Genomic DNA, 23,245 nt, shown 5'->3' on the forward strand with positions numbered 1-23,245 from the left:
TCCCCCGCGGCTGCGATCCGGGCCCTTAGCTTAGTATTTTCGTTGACCGCCTCCGGGTTGTATTGGTTACAGAAGGTAAGAGGGGTGCTTGAAGTGTCCGAAAACCCCACTTGAATATTCCCTACAGTACAGAAAACTGCTTACTGCGCCAAACTGCCCGCCGGGCGGGGAGTGGGGAAGGTAGGCGGGGTGGGAGGGGAAGACCCCACGCTGGCGGCACTTGGGCGCGTCCTGCCCTGCGTCCGTCTGTCTGTGCTCTGACCTCCGGGTTCGCGGCTCCCCTGGCCCTGCAGTCCGCCAAAGTTCAGTAGTAGCCTTTACTAGTGTCTCTTCTTGTTAGGCTCCTTACAGACTCGGTGGGCAGAACTTGCCCAAAGAAGAAAGGGATGGAAGGGCTGGTGAATGGGGGTCTGGTGGGGGAAGAAGGAAGGACCTGCAGTCATGAGGGCTGCAGTCACGGATGCGGCAGTAAATCCATCTGTCCATCTGGTTTAGCCAGGAAACATGTCTGGGACCAGGTCAACTGAAAGAAAGGTGAATGGAGAATGTAAGCAGGATCTTTTCCCACGGGTGAACGTTTGCTCTGAGGAGATCCATGGCTCTGTGAGGATCAGACCTACCACATAATCTCTGCTTTGAACCTCTCTGAGCATTTCAGGCTGGTTCGCTGTTCAGCCCTGGAGACTTAGTTTACCTTCATGTCTGGTGGCTTTGGACCCTGGGTGCCCTTTCTGATCAATTCCTGAGGCAGAAATAGATTGTCACAGTCTTTTTTTTTTTTTGAACCCAAGCATTTACTTAAAACAGGAAACACTATAAAAACAAAATAGTCTTTTCTGTGAACAAATGCCCCCTCTGTCATCAAGAAACAGATATAACTCACTTTGGTATTACTGTACTGCCTTGAAACATGTATTTCACTACAGAAATTACTGAGTATGATGAGAGGTTCTTTACCAAGAGAGATGTCTGGTTGGCATCTTGAAATAGTACAGTCCTACTGTAGACTGTTTCTGATCATTTGGAGAAGGAAACCTAGAAAGACAAGGGATACAGGGCAAATGGAGCACAGTCATTGTGGCAGTCAGGAGGGAAAGGAGCCACACTTTCCCCAAAAGTCTAGATGTTATGGGGTAAAGATAGCTGTCTTCAAATACCTCAGCTCCCCTGCCAACCCCGCTAAGGCCTGCAGCTTCCTTCTTCCTTCCTTGCCAGCTGGAGGGACAGTGCCCCTTTCCTGGATGAGCACTGCTCCCTCTCTCTGTAGTGGGGCCTCCTCAGTTCCCCCTCCAAACCATTCTTTATTCTTTGTCTCCTGCACCTTCACTCACTTCCTCTCTCTGGCTTTTGCTTTTCCTTATATCAAGTACACACGTGTGTCTCACCTTGGAAAAAGGTCTCTCACAGGTCACACAATTAATAGTATTAACAGGTGGTCCGGAGTGAGCCTTAAGTTCATCACACTCCAGCAAGCACTGAGGTTAGGAAAGTTTGTGTGTGTGTGTGTTTTAATTAATTAATTGGGCTGTATCAGGTCTTAGTTGTGGCATGTGGGATCTTTCGTTGCAGTGCACCGATTCTCTAGTTGTGGCACAGGGCTCAAATAGTTGTGGTGTGCAGGCTCCAGAGCGCACAGGTTTTAGTAGTTGGAGCACGCAGGCTCTGTAGTTGTTCCGTGCCGGCTTAGTTGCTCAGAGGCATGTGGGATCTTAGTTCACCGACCAGGGCTTGAACCCATGTCCCCTACAGTGGAAGGCTGATTCTTAAGCCCTAAACCACCGGGGAAGTCCCTGTTTTTTAAGTTTCCACATAATTGTTTTTGAGCTTTCCAGGTGGCTCAGTCAGTAAAGAATCTGCCTGCAATGCAGGAGACCCACATTTGATCCCTGTGTTGGGAAGCTCCCTGGAGAAGGGAATGGCTACCCACTCCAGTCTTCTTGCTTGGGAAATCCCTTGGACAGAGGAGCCTGGCGGGCTACAGTTCATGGGGTCGCAAAGAGTTGGACCCGACTTAGCGACTAAAGAACAACAATAATAGTTTTTACCCTCCCAGCACTCACATGTGTTGTTACATCTTGCCAGGTTTGCAGGTTGGACACATTGAGGCACAAAGAAGTCAAGTGACACACTTTGAATCAGGGCCTGAGGCAGGACAGTGATACATGTTGAACACCTGCTATGTTAGGCCCAGTCCTGAGTGCTTTCCATATATGAGGTCATTTAATTCTTACCACAACCCTGAAAGGTAGGTGTTACCAGTTCTCTTTTTATAGATGGTGACACTGAGATTCATAGCACTTAAGTAACTTGCCCAAAGTCATAGAGCTAGTGAGAAGCAGTTCAGTTCAGTTCAGTTCGGTCGCTCAGTCGTGTCCGACTCTTTGCGACCCCATGAATCACAGCACACCAGGCCTCCCTATCCATCACCAACTCCCGGAGTCTGCCCAAACCCATGTCCATCGAGTCGGTGATGCCATCCAGCCATCTCATCCTCTGTCGTCCCCTTCTCCTTCTGCCCCCAGTCCTTCCCAGAATTAGGGTCTTTTCCAATGAGTCAACTCTTCACATGAGGTGGCCAAATTACTGGAGTTTCAGCTTCAACATCAGTCCTTCCAATGAACACCCAGGATTGATCTCCTTTAGGATGGACTGGTTGGATCTCCTTGCAGTCCAAGGGACTCTCAAGAGTCTTCTCCAACACCACACTTTATTTATTTATTTATTTTTGTGTTCCATTTCAGCTTTATTTTCTCTTTGCCGGGGTGTCACACATGAGGTGAAACTCCATATAATTCCATTCTGTCATTATACTTGTTTCTATATAATTTTAAAGGACTCAAGTTCTACCTCCTATTGATTTTGGTTTATGTGATATCCCAGCATAATTTCCCATTACTATTCATGTTCTAAAGACTGATATTTGGGGTGGGATTTCCAATCTTTTGCCATATTACACTTCCTCTTTTTTTTTTTTTTAAATAAATTTATTTATTTTAGTTGGGGGCTAATTACTTTACAATATTGTAGTGGTTTTTGCCATACATTGACATGAATCCGCCATGGGTTTACATGTGTTCCCCTTCCTGGACCCCCCTCCCACCTCCCTCCCCATCCCATCCTTCTGGGTCATCCCATTGCCCCAGTCCTGAGCATTTGTCTCATGCATCGAACCGGGAATGGTGTTCTGTTTCACATATGGTAATATACATGTTTCAATGCTATTCTCTCAGAGCGACCCACCCTCACCTTCTCCCTCAGAGTCCATAAGACTGTTCTATGCATCTGTGTCTCTTATTCTGTCTCGCATATAGGGTTATTGTTACCATCTTTCAAATTCCATATATATGCATTAGTATACTGTATTGGTGTTTTTCTTTCTGGCTTACTTTACTCTGTATAATGGGCTCCAGTTTCATCCATCTCAATAGAACCGATTCAAATGTATCTTTTTAATGGCTGAGTAATATTCCACTGTGTATATGTACCACAGCTTCCTCATCCATTTGTCTGCTGATGGACATCTAGGTTGCTTCCATGTCCTGGCTATTGTAAACAATGCTGCGATGAACATTGGGGTACACGCGTCTCTTTCAATTCTGGTTTCCTCAGTGCAACACCACACTTTAAAAGCATCAATTCTTTGGTGCTCAACTTTCTTCACCATCCAACTCTCACATCCATACATGACTACTGGAAAAACCATAGCCTTGACTAGACGGACCTTTGTTGGCAAAGTAATGTCTCCGCTTTTAAATATGCTATCTAGGTTGGTCATAACCTTCCTTCCAAGGAGTAAGCATCTTTTAATTTCATGGCTGAAATCACCATCTGCAGTGATTTTGGAGCCCCCAAAAATAAAGTCTGACACTGTTTCCACTGTTTCCCCATCTATTTGCCATGAAGTGATGGGACCAGATGCCATGATCTTAGTTTTCTGAATGTTGAGCTTTAAGCCAACTTTTTCACTCTCCTCTTTCACTTTCATCATGAGGCTCTTTAGTTCTTCTTCACTTTCTGCCATAAGGGTGGTGTAATCTGCATATCTGAGGTTATTGATATTTCTCCCGGCAATCTTGATTCCAGCTTGTGTTTCCTCCAGCCCAGCGTTTCTCATGATGTACTCTGCATAGAAGTTAAACAAGCAGGGTGACAATATACAGCCTTGACGTACTCCTTTTCCTATTTGGAACCAGTCTGTTGTTCCATGTCCAGTTCTAACTGTTGCTTCCTGACCTGCATACAGGTTTCTCAAGAGACAGGTCAGATGGTCTGGTATTCCCATCTCTTTCAGAATTGTCCACAGTTTGTTGTGATCCACACAGTCAAAGGCTTTGGCATAGTCAATAAAGCAGAAATAGATGTTTTTCTGAAACTCTCTTGCTTTTTCGATGATCCATTGGATGTTGGCAATTTGATCTCTGGTTCCTCTGCCTTTTCTAAAACCAGCTTGAACATTTGGAAGTTGACGGTTCACGAATTGCTGAAGCCTGGCTTGGAGAATTTTGAGCATTACTAGCGTGTGCTGCTGCTGCTGCTGCTTCTAAGTCGCTTCAGTCGTGTCCGACTCTGTGCGACCCTATAGACGGCAGCCCACCAGGCTCTGCCGTCCCTGGGATTCTCCAGGCAAGAATACTGGAGTGGGTTGCCGTTTCCTTCTCCAGTGCATGAAAGGGAGAAGTGAGAAGCAGAGCTGGGGTTCAAACATGACCCCAAAGCCCATGTTCTTAATCACATGCCCTTTTCTGGGAATTGGGTGGAGTATGTTCATTTCCAAGGCAAACTATTCAATATCACAGTAATCCAAGTCTATGCCCTGACCAGTAATGCTGAAGAAGCTGAAGTTGAACGGTTCTGTGAAGACCTACAAGACCTAGAATGAACACCCAAAAAAGATGTCCTATTCATTACAGGGGACTGGAATGCAAAAGTACAAAGTCAAGAAATACCTGGGGTAACAGGCAAATTTGGCCTTGGAGTACAGAATGAAGCAGGGCAAAGGCTAATAGAGTTTTGCCAAGAGAATGCACTGGTCATAGCAGACACCCTCTTCCAACAACACAAGAGAAGACTCTACACATGGACATCACCACGTGGTCAATACCGAAATCAGATTGATTATATTCTTTGCAGCCAAAGATGGAGAAGCTCTATACAGTCAGCAAAAGCAAGACCGGGAGCTGACTGTGGCTCAGATCATGAACTCCTTTTTGCCAAATTCAGACTTAAATTTCTTTCTTAAATTGAAGAAAGTAGGGAAAGTGACTAGACCATTCAGGTATGACCTAAGTCAAATCCCTTATGATTATACAGTGGAAGTGAGAAATAGATTCAAGGCATTAGATCTGATAGACAGAGTGCCTGAAGAACTATGGACGGAGGCTCATGACAGGAGGCAGGGATCAAGACCATCCCCAAGAAAAAGAAATGCAAAAAGGCAAAATGGCTGTCTGAGGAGGCCTTACAAATAGCTGTGAAAAGCAAAGGAGAAAAGGAAAGAAATACCCATTTGAATGCAGAGTTCCAAAGAATAGCAAGGAGAGATAAGAAAGCCTTCCTCAGTGATCAATGCAAAGAAATAGAGGAAAACAACAGAATGGGAAAGGCTAGCGATCTCTTCAGGAAAACTAGAGATACCAAGAGAATAAATATACTATGCAAAGCTGAGCACAATAAAGAAATGGTATGGACCTAACAGAAGCAGAAGATACTAAGAATAGGTGGCAAGAATGAACAAAAGAACTGCACAAAAAAGGTCTTAATGACCCAGATAATAACAATGGCATGATCACTCACCTAGAGCCAGACATCCCCAAATGAGAAGTCAAGTGGGCATTAGGAAGCATCACAACGAACAAAGCGAGTGGAGGTGATGGAATTCCCGTTGAGCTATTTCAAATCCTGAAAGATGATGCTGTGAAAGTGCTGCACTCAATATACCAGCAAATTTGAAAAACTCAGCAGTGGCCACAGGACTGGAAAAGGTCAGTTTTCATTCCAATCCCAAAGAAAGCCAATGCCAAAGAATGTACAAACTACTGCACAATTGTATTCATCTCACACGCTAGTAAAGTAATGCTCAAAATTCTGCAAGCCAGGCTTCAACACTATGTAAACTGTGAACCTCCAGATGTTCAAGTTGGTTTTAGAAAAGGGAGAGGAACCAGAGATCAAATTGCCAACATCCGCTGGATCATTGGAAAAGCAAGAGAGTTCCAGGAAAACATCTACTTCTGCTTTATTGAGTATGCCAAAGCCTTTGACTGTGTAGATAACAACAAACTATGGAAAATTCTTCAAGTGATGGGAATATCAGAGCACCTTACTTTCCTCTTAAAAAATCTGTATACAGGTCAAGAAGCAACAGTTAGAACTGGACATGGAACAACAGACTGGTTCCAAGTAGGGAAAGGAGTATGTCAAGGCTATATATTGTCACCCTGCTTATTTAACTTCTATGCAGAGTACATCATGAGAATCGCTGGGCTGGATGAAGCACAAGCTGGAATCAAGATTGCCAGGAGAAATATCAATAACCTCAGATATGCAGATGACACCACCCTTATGGCAGAAAGTGAAGAAGAACTAAAGAGCCTCTTGATGGCAGTGAAAGAGGAGAGTGAAAAAGCTGACTTAAAACTCAACATTCAGAAAACTAAGATCATGGCATCCAGTTCCATCACTTCATGGCAAATAGATGGAGAAACAGTGTAAACAGTGACAGACTTTACTTTGGGGGGCTCCAAAATTACTCCAGATGGTGGCTGCAGCCATTAAATTAAAAGACGCTTGCTCCTTGGAAGAAAAGTTATGAGCAAACTAGACAGTATATTAAAATACAGAGACTTTACTTTGCCAACAAAGGTCCATCCCAAAGCTATGGTTTTTCCAGTAGTCATGTATGGATGTGAGAGTTGAAATATAAAGACAGCTGACCTCCAAAGAATTGATGCTTTTGAACTGTGGTGTTGGAGAAGACTCTTGAAAGTCCCTTGGACTACAAGGAGATCCAACCAGTCCATCCTAAAGGAAATCAGTCCTGAATGTTCATTGGAACGACTGATGTTGAAGATGAAACTGCAGTACTTTGGCCACCTGATGCAAAGAACTGACTCATTCGAAAAGACCCTGATACTGGGAAAGATTGAACATGGGGGGAGAAGGAGATGACAGAGCATGAGATGGTTGGATGGCATCACCAACTCAATGGGCATGAGTTTGAGTAAACTCAGGGAGTTAGTGATGGATAGGGAGGCCTGGTGTGCTGCAGTCCATGGGGTCGCAAAGAGTTGGACACAACTGAGGGACTGGACTGAACTGATGTTAACACCTAAACTGTGGGCCAACTTACATTTATCCTGTTAGAAATTTAAATCCCCGTCCCCCCCCCACCCCCGAATGCTTCCATGTTATGACAGTTACTTTCTTTAGTACTTTATAAACATACAAAATGTTATATGGCTAAATATTACAGCACCCGTGTCAGCATCCTTTAAATTACCTAGAGATCATGCATACTAATTTTATGGTAATAGAGCCATGGAAGAATCTTTGTTAAAAAACCTATTCCATAATTAAACTTTAAATATATTTCATTCTGAGTTAAAGTATGACTTAACATGAAATCCTAGGTAGAGGGCAAGGGCAGAAAGGTTATTTCATGACAGATCAGTGAGGTGTCTGAGTCCATTTACATGTCCTGGGTGCTCAGAAAAGTTACACATCAATGATCATGCACCATTAGGTAAATAGGCAACAACACAGAGTCCTGTGTTGGGGCAAAAGGGATTACTTCCTCTTTCCAAAGTGAGGTCGTTCACCTGTTCTAACTCTTCCAGTTTTTGACTCATAGTTACTCCCACTATTCTTTCCCTCTCTGCTCCCTTCCTTTAATATTGCCACCCCCACTCAGTCCTGTACTGTGTTAAAACATCATGACAGTTGTAATTAACATGTACTGAGTTTTTCCCAGGCACTGGACACTGTGTTCTGTGCTTTACAAACATCGTCTGTATTTAATGTTCTGTTAAGTGCTTTTTCTGTCCTTTATCGAGCCTATCTTTGCATGAAATATTCCTTTGATATCTAGGGTCTTTTCCAATGAGTCAACCCTTCGCATGAGGTGGCCAAAGTATTGGAGTTTCAGCTTCAACATCAGACCTTCCAATGAACACCCAGGATTGATCTCTTTTAGGATGGATTGACTGGATCTCCTTGCAGTCCAAGGGACTCTCAAGAGTCTTCTCCAACACCACAGTTCAAAAGCATCAATTCTTCGGCGCTCAGCTTTCTTCACCGTCCAACTCTCACATCCATACATGACCACTGGAAAAACCATAGCCTTGACTAGACGGACCTTTGTTGGCAAAGTAATGTCTCTGCTTTTAAATATGCTATCTAGGTTGGCCATAACCTTCCTTCCAAGGAGTAAGCGTCTTTTAATTTCATGGCTGCAATCACCATCAGCAGTGATTTTGGAGCCCCCAAAAATAAAGTCTGACACTGTTTCCACTGTTTCCCCATCTATTTGCCATGAAGTGATGGGACCAGATGCCATGATCTTAGTTTTCTGAATGTTGAGCTTTAAGCCAACTTTTTCACTCTCCTCTTTCACTTTCATCATGAGGCTCTTTAGTTCTTCTTCACTTTCTGCCATAAGGGTGGTGTAATCTGCATATCTGAGGTTATTGATATTTCTCCCGGCAATCTTGATTCCAGCTTGTGTTTCCTCCAGCCCAGCGTTTCTCATGATGTACTCTGCATAGAAGTTAAACAAGCAGGGTGACAATATACAGCCTTGACGTACTCCTTTTCCTATTTGGAACCAGTCTGTTGTTCCATGTCCAGTTCTAACTGTTGCTTCCTGACCTGCATACAGGTTTCTCAAGAGACAGGTCAGATGGTCTGGTATTCCCATCTCTTTCAGAATTTTCCACAGTTTATTGTGATCCACACAGTCAAAGGCTTTGGCATAGTCGATAAAGCAGAAATAGATGTTTTTCTGGAACTTTTTTGCTTTTTCGATGATCCATCGGACATTGGCAATTTGATTTCTGGTTCCTCTGCCTTTTCTAAAACCAGCTTGAACATCTGGAAGTTCACGGTTCACGTATTGCTGAAGCCTGGCTTGGAGAATTTTGAGCATTACTTTACTAGCATGTGAGATGAGTGCAATTGTGTGGTAGTTTGAGCATTCTTTGGCATTGCCTTTCTTTGGGATTGGAACAAAGACTGACCTCTTCCAGTCCTGTGGCCACTGCTGAGTTTTCCAAATTTGCTGGCATATTGAGTGCAGCACTTTCAAAGCATCACCTTTGAGGATTTGAAATAGCTCAACTGGAATTCCATCACCTCCACTAGCTTTGTTTGTAGTGATGCTTTCTAAGGCCCACTTGACTTCACATTCCAGGATGTCTGGCTCTAGGTGAGTGATCACACCATTGTGATTATCTGGGTTGTGAAGATCTTTTTTGTATCGTTCTTCTGTGTATTCTTGCCACCTCTTCTTAATATATTCTGCTTCTGTTAGGTCGGATTGGGGGTGGGAGGAGAAGGGGACGACAGAGGATGAGATTGTTGGATGGCATCACCGACTCGATGGACATGGGTTTGGGTAGACTCCGGGAGTTGGTGATGGACAGAGAGGCCTCGCGTGCTGCAATTCATGGGGTCGCAAAGAGTCGGACACGACTGAGCGACTGAACTGAACTGAAGTGCTTTTTATTAATTATCCTTTGTTAACTCTTGCAGCTACTCTATAAGGTAGGTGCTACTATTATTTGCATTTTGCAGATGAAAAAGAGGAAGATCAGAAAGAATGATTAACCTGCCAAAGGCCACCTAGCTAGTAGGTGGTGGAGCCAGGGAACTACCCAGGTCTTCCCGACTCTAGGATCTGCACTCCTAAGATCTCAACCTTTTTTTTGTCCCTACTGCCTGCCATTTCCCATTGCCTTATTTCCCGTTTTTCTTTGGACTCAGACTTACTGAATATGTCGGTGCTCTTGCCAAAAGTCATCTCCCTTGGCCACCAAGCTCTGTGATCCCCTGATTCAGCTGGGTCACCAGTATCTCATCTTGCTTTCCAAATATTGCCTTTCTCCCAGGTTTTGTCATTTTGCCCTTCTCTTTGCTGAAAGCTCTTTTTTAATCTTGTGGACACTTGACCACGTCTCTCACCCTGACTTCTCTCCTGAATTGTACTGCTTCTCTACTTACTTGTTAGATGTTTCCACTTGGATATTTCCCTACCATTTCAAACATGTGCCTCAAACATGGCTTTGCTTTTTATTAACCTCTGTGTTTCATCTTTATTTTTCTATGTAAAGCCTCCATCAGCTCACAGTTGCCTTCACAATAAAGTCCACATTTTACTCAGGCATTAAAGTTCTTCCAGGTAACCCTTTGGTGGAGCTTTTCAACCTGATTTCCCCTGTTCCCTAAAATGAACTACCATTTTAGCCAGACTGATTGAGCCACTCTCCTCCAAATATCTGATTCACCTCCCTGACATCTTTTAAGACCCAGTGCAAGGTCTGCTTACTGTGAGAAACCTTTCCTGAGCACTCATCAGGAACCAGGCATAGGGTGTTATTTCATCTTTTCCCATGTCCATGCTTGATTTCCTCGATTACTCAATAGATTATGACCTTTGTAACCCCTCTGGTATCTAGTGTGGCACAGTGCCTGGCACATAGTCAGTACTTACTAAATATTAGTTGATTGATGGGTTGTTTAGTAGGAGGGTAGAATGGAGAGGGACTGGCCACAAAAGTGTATCCAGAGAGTTGATCCCTTTTCTGGAGGACAGATACTATCTTTTCCTCATCTTTTTATATTGGGAGCCAAAGCCAGTGCCTGGAGCGCAGTAATTGAGTTCAGCCGAGCAGTGACTCTGTGCCAGGCACTATGCTAGGTGCTGGGTAAGGTTTCTAAATGAATGAAGGACTTTTGAAGTTGTGCCTCTGTTTCCCAACTTCTGTTTGTCCACCTTTCCTGCTGGTGAATTTCAGTGTTTTCTGTGGTTGTCAGGTATTAAGAGTCCCAATGCACAGCCCAAGATGCTTCCTCTCCAGGATGGGTCTCTTCTCCAAACCGGGGCTGCTCCCCTGGTATGCCATAAAACCTCCAGGTTGGTCACAGCTCTTTCTGGGCTCAGCATGTAAGGAAAACTTCACCCAGGTAATACCCAGGAAGCATCAAAGAGGACAGGAAAGTCAGAAGAAACCAAGACATCTTGGACCACTAGATGATTCCTGGCAGGAAAGGTAAGGCCCTTCCCCTTAACAAGTCTGAATCTCTGGGCCTGTTGAAATTCTGTAGGCTTGATGTGCAATGTGGCGTTGCAAGGATTCAGAGGGTACCTCAGGTAGGATACCCAGGACAAACTTAAAACATCTAAGGAATGCTGGCGGAAATGCTTTGGGATTGCAGAAAATATTCTTGTCTTTATGTGTGTTTTTGGCAGAAAGGGGATATTAAACTGGGATCCTGTGTCTAAAAAGGTCCAGGATAGGTCTGCTGAAAACAAGGGACTTGGAGATGAGATGGATTAGAAATGAATAGTCCCATTGCAGTCATGCAAATACAAATACACCTCATTTTATGCAACAACTGTATTTTCTAAATCAAATTATATTTTAAAAGCGTTAGGGAGGTTAGCTATTTAAAGGAACCCAACAGTGAAGCCTTTTTGTAATATGATTAATTACCTCCTGATAAATCTGGATTTTTCTTATATTAGGTTTGCCCATCTGTTCAGCTTTGTTAAGCAGATAGCACCAAAATGGGCTCTTCTCCCAGACTCTTATCTCCCCGGGGGCCTGAGAGTTAGGTCTTCTGAATGACAAGTAAAATGCCGGAGCAAATGGCGGCAGGAAGTACTTTTGCATAGTAAGAGGCTCAGTACTTCTTTAGATAATGAATTAGGTACCTGGTTTATTTTATTCAAGGCTGGCTGATATTGTGACGCCACTCTGGAGGCTGAGCTATGAAGAACAGCGCAAGGTAGGGACCTAGCTCAAGTCTTCACTACTCCATCCCATCAGGTACTAGACTTGTAGGAAGCTTGGCTGAACAGCTCTACCCAGAGGACCTGCCCCAACAGGTCCTTAAAAAAGCAATATGCTAATGAATCTGAAATTTTCACTTTAGGCCAGTTATGTCTTCCAAACACTAGAGCCTTATATCCAAATGCCTGTTTCCTTTCTTCCTTGATTTTTTTGTGTGTGGTACTTACAGCTCTGTGTATGTGTGTAGCAACTGTTCTTGCTTCATATATAGCTGCACTTTCCAACACGGTAGCCACTAGCTACATGTGGCTATTTAAATACAGTCAATTCTGCTCTAATGCTGCTTTTGAAAATGAAAATTTGTTCCAACAGATTGAGGTATTAGGGAACAATTTGAACATAATGCAGATTTCATGTTTGCCTAGGAATGACTTCATCCATAAGAAACACAAGATAAAAGGGTATACATACCCAGCTGAACTGAGCTGGGTACGAATTCATAAAATGAACACGTGTACACAACTCATACATCTCCTGGCTCCCTCAGTTCACTGAGTGTGTTATGAGATACACCCATTCACATCTGCTGTGAGAACTTGCTGTTCCACCCACATAACCCTCTTTCACCATCTCATGGTAACTCAAGTGGACAGCCACTTCCACAAGCAAGTTTCAGGTCTTTGTGGTAACGTGCCATCCCATTTATACATTGCTTAACTATTTAACATGCAGAGAACTGTGTTGTTTTTATTAGTTTCCTACATTTTCTGTGAGTGTAACTGATAAAGGTTTGGAATGTGAGTGCGCAACCCCATTTTCTCATGAGCCCTGTGATTTGTTTGGAGTATTGTGCATAGTATGGAGTAAGAATGCTTGTCATAAGTGATAGCAGAGCCAACTGCTATCAAAATGAAATAAGATGAAAAATTTGGTTCCTCAGTTGCATGAGTCACTTTTCACAAGGGCTCAGTAGCCACCTGTAGCTAGTGTAGGCTGCTGTATTATAGAGAACATAACACCAATAGAGAACATTTCTATTATCACAGCAGGTCTACTGGACAGCACTAATATATAGCTGGAGTGTTCAGTCTGAAAGGTCAGACAGAATGATGAGCTTACACAAGAGCTCACTTAACCTTTTCCCAATACCGTGTTAGATCTGTGGCTGTCCCATCATTCTGAGTTCCTTATCTGCTGAGACCATGACCCAAGGATTCATGGGACCACTTTCTCTCATCCTGTTTGTTTTCTGTTCTTTGAGTTGATACTGCTGAAGTTGTTTGTTTCATTGCTTATGTTCTTTTGCAGATGAAATTTGAAGCTCAGAAGAAAATTTTACAGAGACTAGAATTTTACCTCCAAGGGCTTAATGGAGACAGTATGACAACAACTGGACCCAGATCCGAGGGGCTCTATTGTTTTCTCCATCCTATTATACCTTCTGTAAGTCCATACTTTCCTATCCTTTATCTACTAAGTCTCCTTAACAGCTAATAATATCAGCCAATACTTAACTGAGCACTTGCTGGGGACCAGGCTCTATGCTAAGTGAGTAACTTGCATCATTGTCTTGTTTTACTGTTTCCAGTCACACTGAGGGGTAGGCAGTATCATTTTATAGATGAATATTTGAGGCTCAGTGATTTTATTATTTTTGTCTATTTTAAATTTTTTATTTTTGGCTGCACTGGGTTTTTGTTGCTCCATGCAGGCTTTCTTTGGTTGCAACAAGCAGGGGACTATTCTTTAATTGCATTATGTGGGTTTCTCATTGTGGTGGCTTCTCTTGTTGGCAGAGCACGGGCAATAGGGCATGCAGGCTTCAGTAGTTGTGGCGCATGGGCTTAGTTGCTCCGTGCCACGTGGAATCTTCCTGGACCAGGGATCAAACCCATGTTCCCTGCATTGGCAGGCAGATTCTTAACCACTGCACCACCAGGGAAACCCAAGAGATTAAATGATTTGCTGAAGGACACACATCTAGAAAGTGCCAGATCTAAGGTTTATACTTAGGTCGATCTGATGCAAAGCCACGTTTTCAACCAGTACACTGCTACCTCCTTAGAAAGATCTTAGATTTTGGAAAACTTCTAATGAGGCTGCAGAGAGGCAGAATTTAATTTGTGGCAGAGGCTGACAAACTATGGCCCAAAAGCCACATCTGCTCTGCTGTTTGACTTTGTAAATAAAGTTTTATTGGAACACAGCTGAGCTCACTTAGTTTATGGATTATCTGTGGCTACTTTTGCACTGCCATGGCAGAGTTAAATGGTTGTGATAGGGACCATATGGCCTGCAAAGCCTAAAATTATTTGCTATCTGGCCCTTTATTGGGTTTCCCAGATGGCTCAGTGGTAAAGAATCTGCCTTCTAATGCAGGAGATGCCAGAGACATGGGTTTGATCCCTGGGTTGGGAAGATCCCCTGGAGAAGGGAATGGCAAACCACTCCAGTATTCTTGCCTGAAAAATTCCATGGGCAGAGGAGCCTGGCGGGCTATGTCCAGGGGGTCACAAAGAGTTAGACACAACTACGCACACATGCACACTTCCTTTATTGAAAAGTTTTTCAGCTCCTGCTTTATGGAAAGATTGGAACTCTTTTTCTTCTATAAAGTGTCTATGGAGTGCTTTTATCTTCTCAGCCATGGACTTTCATGTAGTCATACCTCCCAATCAAGCATCTTTTTTTTTTTCCTCATCCAGAGAACACTCTTTCATTCTTTGTATTGTTGTCCCGCTTGGTTTTAATTGTCCTGTTGTCCCTACCCTGTCCTGCCTTCTCCAGTCTGTCATTGATGGCTACTGAAATAAGTCCACTTTCTTTGTGAACCGAGGTCCAGGTGGCAATACCTGGGAACTTGGAGAGGTCAGCTGAAGCCTGTGCCTAGTAGAAATAACAAACCAAACACTGAGAGGAAAGGGGAGGTTGCAGAGAACAGTGTCTGTGGGAGTGGAGAGGAGTGGGAAATATGGTGGATTTAAAGAAGGTTGAATTTGAAGCCTTTGATGACGCATGGACTGTAGCTCCACCAGGCTCCTCTGTCTGTGGAATTCTCCAGGCAAGAATACTGGAGTGGGTTGCCATGCCCTTCTCCAGGGGATCTTCCCAACCCAGGGATCGAACCTGGGTCTCCTGCATTGCAGGCAGATTCTTGACCATCTGAGCCACCAGGGAAGCCCAAAGTAGAAGGTTGAATTGGAAGCCTTTGATTCAGAGCACAATCACAAGGTTAATTGGAGATGTGGTATGTATATATACACAATGGAATATTACTCAGCCACAAAAATAATGAAATAATGCCATTTGCAGCAACATGGATGGAACTAGAGATTGTCGTATTAAGTGACATAAGATAGATAAAGAAAAATATCATTATATTGCTGATATGTGGAATCTAAAAAAAATAATACAAATGAACTTATTTGCAAACCGGAAATAGACCCACAAACACAGAAAACAAATTTGCAGTTACCAAAGGGGAAAGCGAGGGGAAAGGTTAAATTAGCAGTATGGGATTAACATAGACACACTACTATATATAAAACAGATAACTAACAAGGACCTACTGTATAGCACAGGTCCTTGTGCTATATATTAGACTATACTGAATATTCTGTAATAACCTGTAAAGGAAAAGAATCTGAAAAAGAACATATATATGTATGTGTGTATATGTGTATATATCTGAATCACTGTGCTGTACATGTAAAAATAACACAAAATTGTAAATCAACTATACTTCAGTAAAAAAAGACATAAAAACACAAGGTTAATTGAGGTACTTTTGGTGAGTAATCATTCTATTATAGTGCTAGCAATCAACCTCCGCCCCGAGCTTTCTTCCTCTAAAAACCATATGCCTGAGACCTAGTACGCACTTCATCAGTGTTAATGCTGGTACTGTTGCTCTCTCATTATCATCACTGTTGTCATCATTGTCGTCATTATTGTCTTCATTTTATGTTACTTTCTGTACTGACAGCAGTCTTCCGCTTATTAGAGAGATGCCCTTTCTATTTCACATCCCCATATCCCTGAAAATTAGAGCTTTCTGTTATAAATCTACCTTAAAAGGATTGGTAGGGAAGGTGAATTCTGTGAGGGAAATCACAGTGTCATATTTCTGAGACTTAATTCCAGTATCCATTCCCAGATTCCATTCCTGAACTTGCCATTTGCCCATTTTCAATAAATCCACTTGAAAAACTAACATTTTATATTAGTCACACTGTTTAATATCCATATGCCTTAAACTACAGTTCATTAGGGCAGGCAGTTTGATTTCTTTTCTTCCCCCTGTGTACTGAATTAAATGAGTATATGATGTCAGTGTTCTGTTATTCACTAACAGAAAAACAAAACCCATTACATTTTATTTCCCTCTTAAAAGCTGAACAGAAAGCATACATTGTCATATCACGCATTTGTGGCAGGAGAGAAAATATTGAGAACTAGCTCTGTTAAGAATAGGTGTTTTAAAGGCCAGACCAGGGAGCAGGTTTTTCCTCTGAAAAATGGCCTTGAGCATGAATTAGGTACTTGGCTGCTTCACATCTGCATATGCCTCTTTGGAGGAGAAGATTTGAGTTGTCAGACATTTTCTTCTAAATTATCTTTTAGGAAGAAAACCATGTAAATCAAATTCTTTTTCGTTCCATAGACAGGGACATAGTCTGTGTACGGTCTAACCATCTGAAAAACATCCCCGAGAAACACAGTCAAGTGGCACAGGTAATAAGGAACAAAGAAAGGCTGGTTGAAGATGACCCCGGGCATTGCAGTCTAACTACAGCAACCCTGACATTTTAATAATAGAGCCGCATCTAGTGCTGCAGGGGAGGAGGGGTTCTGTTCTGAAAGTGTACCTCTTAACGTCAGAGAGAACATTGCTAGTGTTTCATTTCAGAGAGGATGGAGAGGAGAGAGAACTGCATCCATTATTGCAAATGCCAAACGTCCAAGGAATTTAATAGGGGGAAATTTTAGAACAGAGAGGTACTGATGAGGACAGGATAGCAAGTAGCACGTGTCTGAAATAGTGGGAAGGCTAGTGTTTTCAGCAGAACAAGGTTGAAAAATATAATGAGAGATGTGGGAGTGGGCATAAGACATCTACATCATGACATTTTTACATCCTTCTGTTTCATGTACCCACTATTTACTGAGTACCTACTATTGGTCAGGCACTGTGCTAGGTGCTGGGGATCCAGGGGTGACTCAAACATGGTGCCTGCCCTCCTGGAACTTAAAAAGGCAAAAGCCTTACTTACGAGGACTAAACAAGTGTCCCAACTGACATACTTGTTCCCTATTTATACTTACCAGTATCCAGCTTTCTGACACTTGGTGCTTCCTTCTGATAGGATACATCTTGACCTCAGAGATTTCCTGGCCGGACATAGCTCTCATCATAGGATCATCCTCCAGAAATCTTCCTACATGACCCTTATCAGCATCTTCTCCCATTGTATTCAGTGACTATTCTAAATTCTTACCTCTCCTCGAATTTCCTATCCCATCATGTTTACCCTTGCTTTTGACAGATGGCTGTGCCTGGTTCTTCACTGGAAAATTAAGACCATCAGATAAGAACTCTCTTAGCTACTTCCCCTACCATCTACCAATTTTGCTGAAACCTTACCCCCCTTTTCCCTCCTATCTCAGTGAAATGCTGTCAGTTCTCCCTGTCCAAGGCTATTCTTCTTGAAACACCATCTTGGACTCATCTCCTCTCTCCCCAGAATCCTTGCTCCTTCATTACATTCCCTCTTCCTCCTGTTTCTTTACCTCTTTTTCCCCACCTCTTTCAGCTCTTTTCTTTCAGTTCATAAGCATGTTCAGTATCTTTCATCTTTTAAAAAAAAATCTGATGGTTCTTGCTTCTGCCCCCAATAATCCCTAGAAATCAATCTTTCCAAAGTTATCAGTGACCTCTGTTTTGCCAAATTTAGTGGAAACTTTCTGCCCCTAACTTACTCAACTTTTCTCTGCCTTTGGCACCACTTATTATTCTTATTTTCCTCCCTGGGAACACTATTTTTGTTTGGTTTCTGTGATACCATTCTCTGATGGTTTTCCTCCTGTTTCGCTGGCCAAAATCTCTTAGTTTTTCTCATGGGATCTTTTTCTCATTTTCTTTCCCATGATAAGTGTTGGTGTCCTCCAGGACTCTGCCCTTGGCCTTCTTTTTGAATATATTCATGGGAGATCGCACACCGCTATAGCTGATGATTGGAATCAGTCAGTCAGTTCATTCGCTCTGTCGTGTCCGACTCTTTGCGACCCCATGGACTACAGCACACCAGGCTTCCCTGTCCCTCACCGACTCCTGGATTTTACACAAACTCATGTCCATTGAGTCGGTGATGCCATCCAACCATCTCATCCTCTCTCGTCCCCTTCTCCTCCTGCCTTCAATCTTTCCCAGCATCAGGGGCTTTTCAAATGAGTTAGTTCTTCACATCAGGTGGCCAAAGTATTAGAGTTTCAGCCTCAGCATCAGTCCTTCCAATGAATATTCAGGACTGATCTCCTTTAGGATGGACTGGTTGGATCTCCTTGCAGTCCAAGGGACTCTCAAGAGTCTTCTCTAACACCACAGTTCAAAAGCATCAATTCTTTGATGCTCAGCTTTCTTTATAGTCCAACTCTCACATCCATACATGACTACTGGAAAAACCATAGCTTTGACTAGACAGATGGATGGTTGGAATGACCACCTATAAAATGACAACTCCTAAAGTTAAATTTTCATTCCAGCTCCCTTTTGAGCATTGTCCTGCAGAGCTCTTCAAGTCAGCATTGGCCCACATCAAGATTTCTCAACCTCAGCACTATTGACATTTTGAATTTAATAATTATTTCTTGTTTGGGGCTGTTAGGTGCACTGTAGGATGTTTAGCAGCATCCCTGGCCTCTGCCCTTAAGGACCATCCATCAGTTGTGACAACCAAAAATGTCTCCAGATATCTCTTGTGCAGTATAATCACCTCTGGTTGAGAACCATTGCCCTAAACTAAATCTGTCCTCTTCCCTTTCCAAGTGTGCCCTTTTTTTCTCACCTTAGTAAATGGTAGCAACATGTAGTAGAAACATAGCTCATCTTTGGCTGCTCTGTCTTTTTTATGGCTGGGCCATGCAGCTTCCGGGGTCTTAGTTCCCCAGCTGAGGGTCGAACCCATGCTCCCTGCAGTGGGAGTGCAGAGTCCTAACCCCTAGGCTGGTAGGGAATTCCCCTAGATTCCTCTGTCTTAATCCCACCTCTTCCTCTTCAGTCGCATCTAATTATCTCCAAGTCCTTTCAGTTTTCCTTTCCTTTTTTTTTTTTTTTGGTGCTGTGGGTTGGGGGTGGGGGGTTGTTTGGTTTTGTTCTTATTTATTTATTGGCTTCAGTTTTTCTTTCTAAAAATATCTTGACTCCACCCTCTTCTTTCTATTTCCATCACCATTATCACTATCATGATCACTACCACTCCAGTCCAAGCTTCCATCTTCTCTCAGACTGCTGCAATAGCCTCCAAATTGGTCTCACTATTATTTAGGGTCTGTTTGTTATGCGTGTGTGTGTGCTCAGTCGCTCCAGTCTTGTTTGACTCTTTGCGACCTATGGACTGGAGCCCACCAGGCTCCTCTGTCCATGGGCTTCTCCAGGCAAGAATACTGGAGTGGGTTGCCATGCCCTCCTCCAGGGGATGTTCCCCACCTGAGGATTAAAGATGTGTCTCCTTTATTGCAGATTCTTTACCCACTGAGCCACCTGGGAAGCCCCTATATTGTTATGACTCTATAGATATTCACTCCTGAGCTAAGTAGATGTATTAAGATTTTGTTTCCTTTATTGTACTATTTTTTTCTTTCATTTTGTATTATGGAAAATTACAAACATATTAAAGTCTAGAATGGTATAACAAACCACATATACCCATTACTAAGCTTCAATAACTATCAACACGTGCCCCAACTTGTTTTCACTGTACTCTCACCCACTTTTCACTAACCTCTTTGGATTTGTTTGAAGCAAATTCTAGGCATTATATTATATAATATGCAAATACTGCAGCTTGAGTTTTAACAGAAAGGACTTAAATTTTTAAACATAATTTCATACTCTTGTCACACCTGAAAATAAGCATTTATCCATTAATATCATCAAATACCTAGTAAATGTTCAGATTTGGCACTATTTTTTCTCATAAAAGGGGCTTCCTGGTGGCTCAGATGGTAAAGAATCTGCCTGCAGTGCGGGAGACCTGGGTTTGATCCCAGGGTCAGGAAGATCCCCTGGAGAAGGAAATGGCAACCCACTCCAGTATTCTTGCCTAGAAAATTCCATGGATGGAGGAGCCTGGCAGGCTATAGTCTCTGGGGTCGCAAAGAGTTGGACACGACTGAGTGACTTCACTTTCTTTCTTATCTCAAAAAGCTTGATGGTTACAGTTGGTTTGTTCAAACCAAGATTCAAACAAAGTATACACATTGCATTTGATTAACATGTCTCTTTAGCCTCTTAATTTATAAGTACCCTTCCCTATTAATTTCTTTGTCCCTGCAGTTTACTCTTTGAAGAAATTGGTTTGTTTTCCTGTGGAGATTCTCACTTTCTGGATTTTGCTGATTGAATCTGCTTGATATCATTGAGTGTTCTTCCTCTATCCCCTGTATTTACTATGAGCTGGTAGATGTAGAGTGTTTATCAGAATCACATTTGATTTTTGGCAAGAATGTTTTTATACATAATGTCTAATGGGCTCTCTTTTGGTGATGTTAAGATTGAACAGTTGATTCAGGGATCATCAGTCTGATCCATTCATTGAAAAATTCCCTGTCAGCTTTTCACCTAATGGTTTAGCTGTCTTTGGTGATCATTGCCTAGATCCATTATTTCAGAAAGGGGTTGCAGTGTAGCGATACTCTAAATCTATCATCTATTAGTGAAAATCCTTATAGAAATAACTTTTCCCTACCAATCCTTTGATTACCCCTAGGTACTCTTACAAGAAAGGCAGGATAAATCCTTGGTTCTTTGTCCTTCCTCAAAAGATGATCAGTTAAATGTGTTTGTTTTGGTACCATTATGAATCATAGATTTTTTAGCATACTTGATGTATTTCAATCTACTACAGCTACTAGAGGTTTTTTTGGTACTCAAAATATTCCATTTTTGGCCAATTGAAACCTCTTTAGGTTGCCTGTGAGCCCTAGATGGCCCTGATAGTTCTAGAATGATAGGAGATTTCTAGCACATCTAGTCCATTTTCTGTTAAGGAGCTGAAATCAGCCGTTTCTTCAAGGAATCCTTGTCTCTTTTAATGGGAAATGGCAGGGTGCTAGGTAGGTGCTTATTTATACTAAGTTGGTCATATTTCAAAGCCTCTTAAGTGGACAGTGCTAGGAAGTGTTTTTTAAAAGAGAAAATATGAGTTTATAGCGAAATACCCAAATCAAATTAAAAATTACAGAGTTTTTACTTAAATTCTTTGATTTTATATTTTTATCTCCTGTCTCTTACAGTAAAATCTTTAGTCCTGACAACATTAGCATAATTACAGTTGACCCTTGAACAAGACCATGGTTCAAGGCCAGCCCCAGTGCAGTTGAAAATCCACCTCTCATCTGTGATTCTTCATTTGTGGGTTCAACCAGCCATGCCTCATATAGTCCTGTAGTACAGGTTTAGTGAAAAAAATCCTCCTGTAAGTGGACCTATGCTGTTCAAACCCGTATTGTTCAAGGGTCAGCTGTACCTATTTATTCTATACGAGTCTTTATGTACAATTTCAGAACAATTGTATTACTAACAAATGGTTACTGAAAAGAGTTTGAGATCTCTGTCCAGTTCTTTTTGTCAAATTATTGTGATTCAGAAGGAATTCATCTCTTTGTAGTTACACCACCAACTTGACACTTGATACATGGGTTGTTTTTTTTCCCTCATTCTGCTTGCTTTCAAATTTTAGGGATGGATTTTTTTTTCTTTACTTTTTCCTTTTGATTGAATTCTTAAAATAATTTTATAAGATATTTACATGGTTTCAAAGTCAAATCTACAAAATGAAGGTGTATTTAGAGAGTTCTAGCTTTTCTGCCCCATCTACCCAGTTCCCTTCCTTCGTCTATGGGTAGCATTATTATTCACTTTTATTTATTTGTGAAAAATGGAAACATATTTGTATCTCCCCCTTTCTTAGCTAAAAGGTAGCTTAATGTGAACATGGTTCTGTATCTTTTTAAAAAATTAATTAATTTATTTTAATTGAAGGCTAATTACTTTACAGTATTGTAGTGGTTTTTGCCATACATTGACGTGAATCAGCCATGGGTGTACATGTGTTCCCCATCCTGAACCCCCTTCCCACCTCCCACCACATCCCATCCCTCAGGGTCATCCCAGTGCACCAGCCCTGGATGCCCTGTCTAATGCATTGAACCTGGACTGGTGATCTATTTCACATATGGTAATATACATGTTTCAATGGTATTCTCTCAAATCATTCCAACCTGGCCTTCTCCCACAGAGTCCAAAAGTCTGTTCTTTACATCTGTGTCTCTTTTGCTATCTCACATATAGGGTCATCGTTACCATCTTCCTCAATTCCATATATATGCATTAGTATACTGTATTGGTGTTTTTCTTCCTGACTTACTTCACTCTGTATAATAGGCTCCAGTTTCATCCACCTCATTAGAACCGATTCAAACGCATTCTTTTTAATAGCTGAGTAATATTCCATTATGTATATGTACCACAGCTTCCTTATCCATTTGTCTGCTGATGGACATCTAGGTTGCTTCCATGTCCTAGCTATTGTAAACAGTGCTACAATGAACATTGGGGTACACATGTCTCTTTCAATTCTGGTTTCCTTGGTGTGTATGCCCAGTTTTTTTTCATTTAATAATGTACTTCATTTTTTTTTAAAAAAAAACTTTTGGTTTCATTGGCTTGATTAATTACATCATTTTCTCATCGGCTTAGTTTTCTATGAACCTATTGCTTTTTGTTTTTTCTGAGTGCTCTAAGAGCTCTGTTGAACATTCATCAATATTATACACATGGTCAAAAACTTGAGTTTAGTTTTTTTCCCTGAAGAGCTTTTTTCTGGAGAATCCATGCTAGGCTCCTGAGGGCTTCTGCTTGACTGTTATCTTGGGACTCTTTTTGCTGTTCTCCTCCTGTCTTTCCCCCTGTTTCTGAGATCCTCTGTCTTTTTCTGGTTTACATCCTCATTTGGCTG

General features: G+C 42.1%; 1 protein-coding gene across 1 annotated transcript in view; it reads left to right on the forward strand.

Annotated features, from left to right (window-relative positions):
- The window catches only part of TRMT2B (tRNA methyltransferase 2B), a gene marked incomplete at its 5' end in the record, with an annotated part of 56,971 nt that continues 33,726 nt past the window's right edge, over positions 1-23,245 (forward strand). The window contains 7 exon segments of the mRNA XM_081565854.1: positions 1-75; positions 11,029-11,264; positions 11,949-12,003; positions 13,317-13,451; positions 14,796-14,853; positions 14,856-14,876; positions 16,672-16,742. Coding sequence (XP_081421980.1) covers positions 1-75; positions 11,029-11,264; positions 11,949-12,003; positions 13,317-13,451; positions 14,796-14,853; positions 14,856-14,876; positions 16,672-16,742 — 651 coding nt within the window.

This window comes from Giraffa tippelskirchi, chromosome X (genome assembly GCF_054371585.1).
Source record: "Giraffa tippelskirchi isolate mGirTip1 chromosome X, T2T-mGirTip1v1.2.pri, whole genome shotgun sequence".
NCBI classification, from domain to species: Eukaryota; Metazoa; Chordata; class Mammalia; order Artiodactyla; family Giraffidae; genus Giraffa; species Giraffa tippelskirchi.